Source organism: Cibotium barometz, chromosome 55 (assembly GCF_041138505.1).
Source record: "Cibotium barometz isolate CiBa-2024 chromosome 55, ASM4113850v1, whole genome shotgun sequence".
In the NCBI taxonomy this organism is placed as follows: domain Eukaryota; kingdom Viridiplantae; phylum Streptophyta; class Polypodiopsida; order Cyatheales; family Cibotiaceae; genus Cibotium; species Cibotium barometz.
In genome coordinates, this window is record NC_141100.1 from 19543282 (window position 1) to 19557635 (window position 14354).

General features: G+C 44.3%; 1 protein-coding gene across 1 annotated transcript in view; it reads left to right on the forward strand.

Moving 5' to 3' along the window:
- LOC147607484 (uncharacterized) overlaps positions 1-14073 on the forward strand; it is a 29127-nt gene extending 15054 nt beyond the window's left edge. The window contains exons 6-13 of the mRNA XM_086790654.1: positions 11620-11699; positions 11821-11905; positions 11996-12127; positions 12215-12328; positions 12795-12842; positions 13311-13395; positions 13501-13554; positions 13656-14073. Of these exons, the coding sequence (XP_086646780.1) occupies positions 11620-11699; positions 11821-11905; positions 11996-12127; positions 12215-12328; positions 12795-12842; positions 13311-13395; positions 13501-13554; positions 13656-13816 (759 nt within the window). The 3' untranslated portion in view covers positions 13817-14073. The remainder of the gene's footprint in view (positions 1-11619; positions 11700-11820; positions 11906-11995; positions 12128-12214; positions 12329-12794; positions 12843-13310; positions 13396-13500; positions 13555-13655) is intronic.
- Positions 14074-14354: the final 281 nt, after the last annotated feature.

Genomic DNA, 14354 nt, shown 5'->3' on the forward strand with positions numbered 1-14354 from the left:
GCTAGATTACCTATGTAAGACTCCTCTTGTAGATCGTGCTACAAAGATCTGATTGTGTATCGTCAATCTAACTCTTGTTCGAGAGCTAAATCTTAATAGGACACCTAGTCACAAAGTGCAACAAGCTCTACCATAATAACCCTAGCATAGACCCATAGCACAACTCAAATGTCATACCAAATGGCATCTTGCATTAGTTGTCGGCAAACACTAGTCCACTCAATGCACAACCTAGTCCTTTTGCCATGTACTTCCACTACAAAATCTCCCCTGTCCAATCCTCATCTAAGATTGAACGGAGATTGTGTTTTCACACATAACTAGTAGATACTCACGTCTACTTTAGGCCAAGCATAAAACTCCCAATCAACTTTTGTGTACGTCCCATGTCCTCGAATAACATGAAGACAACATATGGCTAACATCCACTTTTACCCCACCAAATTGGGGTGAACCAAAGGTCCACGCAATCCCATTAACAGAGATCTCGAAGGACAATGGTTACAACATATGCCACCTCTTAACATGGGTTACATGTCTTCAAACAAGTGGAAAATCCATATGACTCCAAAGTCTTGGAATCAAAATAATCCCTTGGAATTGCGTCCACCTTGGAGTATCAAATGGTCCAACGGTCAACTAGTCTAGACATTTAGTCTAAGATTGAGAAGCCAAACTTCTCATTTCTCTCATGTATAATTTTGATGTATCAATTTTATTTGGCCATCGAGAGAGCATGTGAGGAATCACCTTTCGGGTAACAAGCCATGTTTAGACAACTAAGAAAGTTCCTTATCTTGTTGTACCTCATAGACCAGCACCACTACTCACAATTACTGTCACTAGCCTGGACATTTCCCGGTATGGAAGGGGTTTGGTGGACTCTAGTGTTGGAGATACAATTCACACTTCTAGAGAGAACTAGCTCACGTGGTGAGACTGGGTTTGAATCTTGGCAAGTTGAGCTTTCTACAAATTGGATTACCGGAGGTCACCTAACACCTTAAGGTTTTGGGGTCTGGATGGCTAGACCACCTTAGTTAAGCGCGCTTGCGCAGGAACACAATTGGGATGGGTGACCTCCCGGGAAGTGGGAGGATCCATGTTTCCAACATCCAGGATGTCTAAATATTTGGATATTACAAGCTTTGAGAATAGGGGATTATCTTGGAATACAAAGGATTCGACTCCTAAAATCTAGGAGGGTTAGTATTTTTGGACAACTCCGATGGAAATTTTGTTTGTGTCATTCTGTTTGGAATATCAAGAATTGCCAAATTACCTATGACAAATGGGCTACTATTTGGGATATTTTTGAAGGTAAAGATTATGAGAAGAACCATCTCTTAGTGTCATGTGCATCACAGATGCCATGGACATTTTTAGGGCTAGATCCAGAAGAGGCAAGCAGATAAAGACTAGGAACCAGATAGAGTCAGACTGTGGAGCACAAGATGCAGTAGTGGACAGGTTGGACTTGGAGAAGCACCAGGGAGCAGTCGGCTGAGGACAGAAGCTGTCGGCTGAGGACAGAAGCTGTCGGCTGAACCAGGAAGCAAGGCGCATGAAGGCGCATGAAGTCGGCTGATTTAATAAGCATTTAATGCTTTTAGAACTGGCCGACCAGCAGTCGGCCAGCTCCTACCTTGTCCAAGAAGCCTATAAAAGGCATCAAGTGCTCATAGCATTGATCATTCCACCCACTAGGGGTGTGGGTCACTTAGAGGTCCCATAGGGGACAGAATTTAGGGTTAGGAACCTTTTTATGAAGGCAGCCCATGGCTGCAAAGATCTGTACCTTTTTGTACATAGTATATACTGAAATTCCAGCACTTCTCATTCTCTCTCTCTACTCTCTCTCTACCTGCGTTTTTGCATCATGGTGCGTTTTTGCATCAGGAGGTCTTCAAGAGTGTTTAGGGCTGAAAGAAGACTACCCAGAGCTTCCGCGCGTTACACTTAGATTGGGACATGTGGCAAGAAAGTGGATCAAAGCGAGACAAGTGGCCTCACACTTGTCACTTCAGCTATTGTGTGGCTCTCCACTTGTCATTATAGCCTTCTCTTGCTATTTTAGCTCATGGGAGGCCCAAATCTATAAATTGAGCCCTCTCTTCATTTGGAGGAGGCTCTCTTGCTTAGACGAATCTCTACTATGATGGTTGCTCGCATTCCTTTTTTTTTTTCCCCGGGAAAGAGATCCTTCAATTAGTTAAAGAAAAAACAGCCTCGAAGGGCTAAATACAAACTCGCCTTATATAAGGGCAGGAAACAAGTGATTATAAGGGGAAGAGATGCTTCTCCTCCGGCTAGCCGCTCTATAAAGAGAAGGTTATCTCATACGCGGAGGGGCGGGGGGCGAGGGGCGGGGGGGGGGGGGGAGGGCGGGGGGGACAACCACACAGGTGGTCTGTAATGCCAGATGGGGGTCATTGCCCCTATCTGCTGTGAGAAAAGGGCCAGGCCTCCAAAGTCTCAAGAAGGCTTCCTGCTGCTTCCGCATGCGGTTAGAACCTCCGTGCAGCTTCCCCCACTGATCGCGGAGGGTGTGAATGTTGTCAAGCCATATGCTCCTGATGGTCTTAGCCGGCGGAGTGTGGGTACCCTTGATGGCCTCGCTACATTTAGCACGCCAGATGTGCCAGGCTGCTATGCTACTTCAAATCTCCCATCACTGGCATGAGCCTGGTCGCCAGACATCTGCAGGTGGGGCTGTGATAGTGGGAGACCTGAAGGGCAAGGCCTTCCCCATCCTCCTTGTAAGTCTTGACCACTCTAGTCTCGGTGGCCCAAGCGACAGTACCCCAAGTGATGATCCGGGTTGATGCCCTGCCCATAGCGAAGATGCGGAGAATCCGCTGCCAAATTTGCTGAGCCTTCGGGCAATCCCAAAGGCAATGTTGCTGAGACTCATGGGGGTGGCCGCGCTTCGGGCAAGTTGTTGATTGACCTCCGACTGCCAGCCAAGTACCAACCGCCAGACTCCCGTGTGCCGTCTTCCAAAGGAAGAGAGCGATCTTCCTCGGCCGAAAGCTGTCCCAAAGCCTCTACCAAAAATCTGAATGGAAACGCTATGATAGGCCTTGAGATTGCCAGTGTGGGGTTGCTGCCAGTGTGCCATCTATCTCTGGCATCTAGATCCTGCGGTCGAGCCGTGCTGTATATGCAAAGAAAGGGGCCATCCAGAGTCTCCACCCAATCTGTGGGATCATGCCAAGTCCACTCTCCAGGGTCCCACTGCAACCGCGTGAGAGGCTGGCACTCCCAAATCCATAACCGCCAAAATCTCTCCCTGGCCACCTTGGCCGGTGCTAGATCTATGCGTCACCAACCTGGAGATTTCCTAGTATGAAAGGGGTCTGGTAGATTCCAGGATGTCTAAATATTTGGGAAGTACAAGCTTTGGGAATGGGGGATTAGCCTGGAATACAAAGGACCACACTCCTAAAATTTAGGAGAGTTGCTATTTTTGGCCCGACTCCGATGGAAATTCTGTTCGCATCATTACATCTAGAATTGAGCAAATACCAAGAGTTGGCAAAGTGCCTATGGCAGAATGTCTACCAGTTGGGATATTTTTAGAGATAAAGTTTATGGAAGGAATCAGGATCCATCTCTTAGATTGGGACATGTGGCAAGAAAGAGGACCAAAGTGAGACAAGTGGCTTGACACTTGTTAGAAAGTGGATCAAAGTGAGACAGTGGCCTCACACTTGTCACTTCAGCTTTTGTATGGCTCTCCACTTGTCATCATAGTCTTCTCTTTCCTTTTTCACTCATGGGAGCCCCAAATCTATAAATTGGAGCCCTCTCTTCATTAATGGAGGCTCTCTTTCCACACACTACCCTCTACCACCTTTACAGGCTACCCTAATGATGGCCACTCTCTTTCTCTCTCTTTTCGCACACTAGCCTCTACCACCTTTACAGGCTACCCTAATGATTAGTCCTATAGGTCAGATGTGGCCTCTAAAGGACGTTAATATAGTTTTCTTTTCTTTCTTTCTTTCTTTCTCTCTTCAAGGCTGTCCATGCAGAATACCGGCTGTTGGGGACTGTTTTGGAGGCTTCCATTGCGAAGAAATACTGAAGGCAAGGGTATTTAGTCATTTTATTATGATTTCTAGCCACTATACTTGTTGTACCAGTCCTTGTACTTGCTGTACATGCTGTACCAGCCATTGTACTTGCTGTACTAGCATTTGTACTTGCTGTACCTGCTGTTCCAGCCACTATACTTGCTGTATCAGCCACTGTACCTGTTGTACGAGCCATTGCACATGCTGTACCTGCATTTGTATCTGCTGTACCAGCCATTGTACTTGCTGTTCCATTATATTTCCAAAATCAACTGTATTTACAAGAGGTCCTTGAGAGGGATGTATACAGTCACCTAAAATACTATACTGGGTGTTCCTATGTTGAAAAGAAAAAATATGACAAGACCAATCTATCTGGACTTGAAGAGTCTTAAACCACTCAATCCCTAACAACAAGTCTACATGTTCTAGGTGCATAATATAGCATTCCAGAGTATCTTTGTAGTCCTGAATCCGGATTGGTAGCATCTCTACCTTTCGATCCCATACTTGCCGTAGGCATATCTCATAGGTATGATCGCTGGGTGACGTATCAAGACTCAATTTCTGCACAAGTTTGTAGTTAACAAAGTTGTGTGAGCTGTCAGGGTCTAGAAAAATGTGGATTCTATGGCCATTTACTTCTGCATAAACTCGGAGAAGAGCATGCAAGCCAAAAACTTTAGAGTTGAACAGACAATCAGAACATGTACTAGGGCGAGAAAGTACAGTAACTAACGTATCTGTCAAAGACAACTAGTTAGCTGCCTTTGGTTTGGGTCCTGCGTTGGTCTTTGCACCCTTTTGCTTTGGGCACTCGTTACGCATGTGTCCTTTTTCTTCGCAGATGAAACAACGTCTCTCCTTCTTGAGCTTCAAAGCCTTAAGGAGTCGTTTCTTCTTCGCTGGTATCGAACTTGAATTCTTCGAAGGTTAGTCTGAATACTTTCCTTCAGTCGTGTTAGCCATTGGTGCGGAGAACTTTCTTTTATGCTTGTTCTCCTGCTCGGTAACGGGTTTAGACTTGGAAGAGACCATTGTATCATCATAGATACGAGCTGAATGAATGGCCTCGTCCAAAGTTTTGCATTTGTTAATCCGCAAGTCCCTAAACTTCTGGAGGTAGAAAGGCAACGGATATGGGGAAATATCTTTGGTTGGCAGGGTGGGTGCATAATCCTCACGTCATAGGATCAAACTTGGAAAAGAAAAGCTAAGTATACTTTGAGTTTGCAAAATTGGTGTTTTTGCTACTTATTGTGAAGTGCTTTTGATGTTCACTATTCTCCTTGTATCCTTATACAAGGAGAATAGGGTGTTGTTGTTTGCCTTGAGATGGTTTTAGGGAAACATTGTTTATTTGTTTGCCTTGAGATGGTTTCAGGGAAACATTGTTTATGGCTCTCTTCATTGGGATGGATTATGTTTTTAGCTTACTTTATTTGGATGCATTAGACTTATGGAACTCATGGTTATCTCATGGATTGAGGTTTTCTATCAGTGGCCATAATACTTGTAAAACTATTGATGGTCGAAATGCCTAAAAACTATTTGTAGCAGAAACGTTTATGGAGCACCATGATATCTATGCGTGTGAGTGATTCTTATCTAATATCTTATGTTACACACTTGAGCCCACCTCTCCTCCAAGGTGTGTGGTCAAAGTACCAACACGGAGTGCAAGTGGTAGAGTGGATGGAAATTTTGTTCGCGTCATTACGTTTGGAGTCAAGCAAATTTGAAGAGTTGCCAAATTATCTATGACAAATGGGCTACTAGTTGGGATATTTTTAAAGGTAAAGATTATGGGAGGACCCATCTCTTAGATTGGGACATGTGGCAACAAAGGGGATCAAAGCGAGACAAGTGGCCTTACATGTCACTTCAGCTATTGTGTGGCTCTCTACTTGTCATTATAGCCTTCTTTTGCATGGGAGGCCTAAATCTATAAATTCGAGCCCTCTCTCTTCATTTGGAGGAGGCTCTCTCTTGTTGCAGACCAGCCTCTAGTATGATGGTTGCTCTCTATGGAGAGTCTTCTCTATTTCATTCCCCTCTACAAAAGCCATTGTACTTGTTGTACCAGTCCCTATACCAATTGTACCGGCTGCACCAGTCCTTGTACGGGCTGTACCAATCGTTGTACCTATTGTACCAGCCAATGTACCGGCTGCCACTTGTTGCACCAACCAATGTACCTGTTGTATCAGCCCTTGTTGTACCAACCAGTGTACCTGTTGTACCAGCCATTGTACTTGTATCAATCCTTGTACATGATGTGCCAGCCTTGTACCTACTGTACCAGTCCATGTACTTGCTGTACTGGCTGAATGGAGGGCTGTACCAGCCGAATGGAGAGCTATATCTGCTGAACCAGCCTTGTACCTACTGTACCAGTCCATGTACTTGTTGTACTGGCTGAATGGAGGGCTGTACCAGCTGAATGGAGAGCTATATCTGCTGTACCAGCCCATGTACTTGCTAAGCTGGCTGAATGGAGAGTTGTACCGGCTGTACCAGCTCTATTGCATGAAGACCCATGGTTTTTGGGGAAGTACCCACAAGGAGGTATATGGATTATTGTCAAATCCCCACGGATACCCTCGTGATCGATCTTGGTTCGAGACTCGAATCCTGCAAACAAACGAACAAACAAACAACAAGGGGGTGCAAGCCTGACTCACCTCCCAACCATGACAGCCGTGGGCAAGCCCACAGTCTTGGCTGACCCCTTTTTGCAAGATATGCAAGAAATGTTACAAGTTGCGAAAGAATTTTTTAGAAGTGCTCAAGACCGAGATAGATTTTATTCTAATAGACATTGTTCACCCAAAGAGTTCTTTGAAGGAACGATGGTGTATTTGCGAGTTCCGAAAGATTCCGAGACTTTACTACGGACAGGTTGAGCTCTTAAATTATTCCCTAGATATTGTGGACCATTTTGTATTACACGAAGGATTGGTTCAGTTGCATATGAATTGGATTTGCCTTCTCATGTGAAAGTTCATCCTGTATTTCATGTCAGTAGACTTAAGGAAGTATTGGGTGGAACAGACCAGTTAGTTACTCCTCAAGAAATTATAGATGTCGAGGACATGACATTTGTTCCGCACGAACCTGAAAAGATTCTTGGATTTTGTGAAAGAAGATTGCGTAATACGCTTATCACGGAATACAAGATCAAGTGGAAGGATCGTGTTGAGGAGGACGCTACATGGGAGACATTGACTACTCTTCAGAGAGATTACCCTGGCTTTTTAGTGAGCTCAAGAGTGAGCTCTGAGAGGAAGGGGAGTATGTCATGTGCATAGTGTGTATCTACCGTGTGCTACACGCACACAAGACTAGCTTCGAGGTTTGGGGAAGCTTGGAGCTAGGCAGGCTGATTGGCGAGCTAAGTTAGGGATAGACTAACGGGCGGGCACCCAAGTATGGATGGGCGGGCGCCCAAGTGTGGACCTCCGATGACCGGCCAAGAGCCTATAAAAGGGTGGCCAAGGTTAGTCATTAGTCATATAGAGTCTCGCGAGATTTGTGAGAGCTCTATGGTCTGGAGCCTGGATCTAGTGCAGACGTGCGCTTGCTTTACGTAGCCGAGGCCGGCAGCAATCTCGAGGCCCGCGAGGGTAGCTTCGTGGCGGTATGGGACGTCGCGAGGAGCAGATTTGTTGGTACGTCAACCTAGTTAGCTCAGCTCGTGGCTCAGTGGGGACAGCTAAGATTGTGGGCTTGCCCACGGCTGTCATGGTTGGGAGGTGAGTCAGGCGTGCACTCCATTGTTGTTTGTTTGTTTGCAGGATTTGAGTCTCGTACCAGAAGCGTTCCACGAGGAGATCCGGTGGGGATTTGACACCACTAGAGCACATCCCACATAAAAGCTTCGTTAAGCATGATCATAGGTGGAATGGTCACGTTACCTAGCCTTGAAGCAATTGAATTCCCCTTTGAACACCAAGGTCAAACCTTAGGTCAATTTGAGGGTGAATCGAATCCATGCAAAGTCAAGTATGAAAGATACCACCATGTTCACCTCCCAATCTGTTCGTGGCTCTTGTAGTTAGCTCCATTGTCTGTTTATAAGCCATCCAAAAAACCTTGGCTTAGGCATCCTAGATTATGATTATCACCACAAGACTGCCTAATTTGGCATCTTGTCTTGGGTTAAGTCAAACCTAACAAGATTGCCTGTCACTTGCCACTCAGTTAACACTAAGGGTTCATGGTAAAGCTTGGTATGATCTCTTCACCGTTTCAAAAAAGAACTATTCCCTCGCCGGTTCATGGTAAAGCTTGGTATGATCTTTTCACCATTTTAAAAAAGAACTATTCACTCCTGTGGAAAAGTAAGAGCATTGAGCAAATCATATTCCATCACGGTTTGGCAAAGATCTCGATAAATTTAAAAATTACTAATTAGGGATTTTACAAAAAAGTACTTGAAAACAAGCGTCATGACTTGGGGTCTCTGAAGTCCAGACTATTGAGCCACTCTTGGACCCACCAATGTGTGTGCAAATTCAAACTTGAATCCCACTTAGCCAAAGCCTCCTAACACCACTTGACAACCCCACGGTCATTAGTTGGCCAAGGCACGAAGCACCCATCAAGCTTGGGCTGGACACTATTCTCCCTCTAAGGATCCTGGATAATGCGCTCCGGTTTATCTTCTAGCCTTACTACTGGTGGTGGGTAAAATCCTAGCCATCCTGGTGGCTCCACTTGCTCAAAGTCATCATCGCGGACCGACTCTACATCGTATTACTGGATGACTTTACGGAGTTATTGCCGTACATGCTCATCGGAAGTCTGGGTTCTCCCAGAGTAGAAATAGGCTTGCAATCCTGAAATTTAAACCTTTCCAACAGCCCCTCTATGTACTAGGATTGTAGTAGCACAATGCTCTCATCTGTCTCTGCATAAACTGTATGCCCAAATAAAAGTGCAATAGATTGGGATTTGACGTCTCAAATGAGGTCTCCAAATCAACCTTGAATGTTGCTTTTTTATCCTCATTTGTCCCAATGACTATCATGTTATCCACATAGGATGACCACAACCAAATCCTCTTCGTCTACCTTGATTTAGAGAGTACTTTCAGTCCAACTGTTTTGATAGCCTTGGCTGGTCAAATAAGCATTATCTTCTCATACCAAGCTCGGGGAGCTTGTTTAAGGCCATACAATGCCTTTTTCAAGCTACGTACTTTTCTTTCTTGACCTTTCGCCTCAAATCCGATTGGCTGAGATACGTACACTTCTTCTTGCAAATCCCCATTAAGGAAGGCCATCTCAATATCCAACTGATGTACTTTCCAACCATGATGGGCAGCCAATGCAATCACACATCTAATGGTTGCATAAGTAGGTGCAAGAGTTTCATCATATTCTATGCCCTTTTGTTGTGCATATCCTTTGGCCACAAGCCTTGCCTTGTACCTTTCAACAATACCATCAGCTTTCCTCTTCACTTTGTACACCTACTTAGTGCCAATTGCCTTCTTGCCAGGAGGTAAATCCACCAAATCCCAAGTGCCATTTTTATGTATGGCATTCATCTCATCCTGCATAGCTTCCATCCAATGCTCATGTTCTTGAGCTTCTTCAAATGAGCCTGGCTCATCAACATCACACAAGCTACTCAACCAAGCAACACCCGCATGATGTGGTTCATTCCTAGAACCAGCTCGTGTCCTCCTACTAAGAGGAGATGAAGGTTTGCCAACTTGCAAAGTTCGGACCAGCCAGCTAGGGACTGATCTGGCCTCTTGTAGAGCTGTCTGCTCCCCTCACAACCTCTTCTGTATCATCATGCATAACAGGCTGTTCATCTTGCTGAACTTCAGCATCCACATAATGTCTATATGGCTGCAACACATGTTCACTACTACGGGTTGTATTGCTGTACCATCAATTGCAAATGGAAGTAGTCCTTCAAACATGTCTTGTTGACCCCCGTACAACTATCTACCAAATTCAACCATAGGCTGATTTAAATTTTCAGCAAACACTGGTGAGGGCACGACAGGTGCTGCAGGTTGGGCTTGGGTCTGCTGACCACCTCGCCCATCACCTCTTTGAGGCGTGCCAGGCACAATGTCCGCAGGACGGGTATCATCCCCGCTCACAAAACCCCATAGGCCCTTGCCACAAGAAAGTTTTTGATCATAAAGCTCCATAGGGAGAAATTACTCCCGTCAAGCTTGTCTTCCTATGCGAATACACCAAAATACATATCTAGCATTTTGTGCCATTTCTAACTATAAATGCACGGGTAGCAATGCACACAATTTTTGAAATGCTTTTTTTGGGAAATGCAACACACTGAAAACTGCCTTGTAGCAATCATATGCAGAAAAGTCCTGTAGGGAGAGAAATTGATAGCTGAAAGCAGAATTGACGAGAAATTATGTTACCTCGAAGGTTGAATGCCCCAATTTGTGCTGTAATTGCAGAAAGCCCCAAATTTTGAGATTTGCAGTGTTTCAGGTACAGATGCAAGAAAGTACTGACGGTATGAGTAGTATGGACTGCAAGTATGGCAACTACGGGCGTTGTGCGAGGATATACGAATAGGTTTGCGACAACGTGATGATGTTCTGTCGGGTGCCGGCTCGTGTAGGTGTACGGATAGGTACAAGGTGGCACAAGGATGTATGGTCGGGTATGGGGTGCTAACACTCGAGGAAGAATCGACCTAGAGCTTTGATACCACTGTTGGGATTTGGCAAACCCTAATGTTCAGCAAAGATACACAAAAAACAGCAAGAGTATAGAGTAGGGAGCAATAGAGAGCTTGGGACTGTGGATATACTAGAATGAAGTGATAAGATGTGTAGAACCACTAGTACCGCAAGTACAGGCCTGAAATGTAAAAGTATAGGTGTCCGGACACACCAAATCGCCAGGGGAAAAACCTCTATAATGTGTAGAGGGAAAAAGTGTGGTAAGCCCTTGCATACGGTCACTACCGCATATATATAATCCTACAATACTGCCATTCTTCAAGCCCAGGAAGTGGCTGTAGATTGCTAGAAATCATGATAGTGGAGGATTCTCGCCCTTGGAGCTAGGTTGGCTCTAATGCATCTGTAAGGAGCTGTAGCTGTAATCTGGCTTAGTTTTTGGTGAACTTGGCATGAAAGTCCTCATGACCTGCAACTGTATGTACAGCCTTCTAGAAAGAGTAGATTGGGTGAAAGGGAGAAGAAAGAACTGGTCTTGCAACTCAATTTGGGCGGTGTCAGCATAATCAGGCTAGCTACCCACGTTCATTTGGCTTTCATTTCCACCACCTTTTGAGGTGCCCAATGCTCTTATTGTTCGCATGACGGAAATTAATTCTCTACTCGTAGTTTGCTAGTAGAGGTGAGGTCTGTCGGGTGTATGCACTATGGGAAGGAGAATGGAGGTGCTAAAATGAAGTTTGAATGCAGAATCACCTAATTTTGGTTCAGGTTGGTACATGCATGCGTGCGCAACCATGTGCTTGTGTATTAAATAATTTTCTTGCACCGAGAGGATAATTTATATTGGTTTTGCAGGCCTATTCAACAGTTGGCACACCGGATTATATTGCTCCCGAGGTTTTACTTAAGAAAGGCTATGGTATGGAATGTGACTGGTAAACCCTTAACAGCTATGCTCAAACACAGAATTGCCTTTTAATCGAAGCGCAATTTTATCATGTGCGTACTCTGGCGTCGTTCCAGATGTTTTGACACAGATCTTTGACATGTTCTTAGGTGGTCCCTTGGAGCTATTATGTATGAAATGCTTATAGGTTATCCGCCTTTCTATTCTGACGAACCAATGTCTACATGTAGAAAGGTGAAATCTTTTGCAGACAATTGTTAGGGTCTCCTTCACCCACCAGCAATCCAGTTTTCATCTGTTTGTTGTGTCGGGAGTTGTGCGCAGATTGTCAATTGGAGGAGTCACTTGAAGTTTCCAGAGGAGGTTAAGCTATCTGCGGAAGCTAAAGATATGATAAGCAGGCTTCTCTGCGATGTTGAGCATAGGTTGGGTACCAAAGGTGCAGATGAAATCAAGGTGAAGCCCATATTCTTGATGGGTATATGGCCATAGCAGATGCAAGAAGTCAGGTTCTTAACATGTATGTGCTTCCACCCTGTGCAGGCACACCCTTGGTTCAAAAGTGTTTCTTGGGAGCAGCTTTATGAAATAGAGGCAGCCTTTAAGCCTGAGGTGACTGATGAGTTAGACACTCAGAATTTCGAGAAGTTTGAAGAGGTATTCTACACACTTTTTGCCTTTCAGTTCCATTAGATCATCTTTTCACTTGTTACCTTGTAGTGTCCCATTAGATCATACTCACAAAATACACATCAAAACCCAGAGAGAAATGAGCAGTGGAAGCTCATCTGAGGCGGCGGCCAAAAGGGAAGCAGATAACCTATGGGAAAAGGGTCATGAGAGAGCAACTACACATGGGGATATAATCAGCGTCAGTGGGGATATAATCTGTACTCTTTGGAGGAGTTGGGATGGTAGATCAACCATAGCATGAGTGACAGTGGGTCTTTCTTATGGCAAGAAGGATAGTCAGTAAATCTGGGCACTACTGGTTGACATAGTCCAATTGTATATTTCAATAGAAAGCAGTGCTGATCTCGTTGTTATTGAAATATTAATCACGTTGTTGTTGCTGTAGAATGTGTTTCTGATACATGTCTTCTGACTTTTGGTTTCAATGCAGGCTGGAACCCAATTACAGCCACCTTCAAAAGCTGGTCCTTGGAGGAAGGTACTTTGGCTGTCTTGTTTTGGGGTTGTAAACTTGGATTTCAGTATGCATCTGATGTTGATGTGCATAGAAAGTAAAGATGCTGCATGTAGGCTGTCAAATGAACTGAGAGTGAGTGTGTATCTACATTGGCCGTCAACAATTTTGTATTAGTTGTGGTATTCTGAAATAGATACATGTTGACACGACCAGAGAGATACTCAAAAGCACAATTAAACACGACAGTTCTGGCTACATGTGCAATGCCTTGGATATTATGACATGTCTCTTCCTCAAGGTTGTGACGTTTTGCACTCACTGTGTATATCCTATCGCATGTTGCCTCTTCCTCAAGGTTGTGGCGTTTGTATATCCATAGCTCTCAGTGGTGGTTGTGTATGTGGAACCTGTTTCCTTTATGTATCATTTAGCTTTGCTTTTCTATTTTGTCTGTGGGTTTCTTAAGTCCAATTTTTGTTTTCTTAAAAGATGCTTTCATCCAAGGATGTGAACTTTGTTGGCTACACCTATAAGAACCTTGAGATTGTCCAGGATGCCCAAGTTCCTGGTTTTGGTAAGTGGTGTTTGTAATAGCAGGCTGTTTTGTTGTGTGTTAGTGCACCTGCTGTAATGAGATGAAGCTTTTAAGCTAATTTGTGTTTGCTTTTGAATTCACAAGCTGAGCTACGGAAGAAAGAAAAGCCAAAACGGCCCTCTATCAAGACACTATTTCGTAAGAGCCTAATATCCTAGCATTTATTACCTTCTTGGAGGGTGGTTGGCCAAGACAGGAGGCTTTCAATCTTTGTCAATAATCGCATTGGCTCTTTGCAGATACAACCCCGGGCGGAAACCACCCAGTTCAAGGAAGCTTTCTAAACTTGCTACCAACTCAATACGAGGTGTCAGAGACGCCTGAGCCATCACCACCTGGCAGTATTTCATCACCTTCTCGTCTTGGTCTTTTCCAGCAGCAAACAGTACATCCCAGGTGATATGCTTTGGGTTGGTTTTTCTGATGGGCATGTAAGCTTGGCTTGTTGTCCATATCCATACTTGAGCATAGCCTTTGGGTAAATCCACATGGAAACCCTCTTGAGGTAGCTCTGTGCTATAAATTTGTTGATATTGTTGAGTTAGTTTTTTTATTTTTATTTATTTTTCATTAAGAGCCTCGTGGATGGTGTGATAATATTGTATGGTCTGTTTCTGGGGAGAAAGCGTTTTATTAATTCTTTATTTTTTAGACTCAGTTGTACTTTTCTTTGAAAATCAGTAGGTTCTCTCTCTCTCTCTCTCTCTCTCTCTCTCTCTCTCTCTCTCACACACACACACACACACACACACACACAGACACACACACACAGACACGCACACTAAAGATTACTCTAAATGTATATGACATTGCTATTTTTTAATCCCTTGGAGCTGGTGTAGAGAGCTTTATGGACTGTAAGAAGGCATTTTTTAAACTGTAGGGTTTATGCATTTTTGACTTCTGGAGGTTTTTAAAATGACTTATAGGTGTGTATA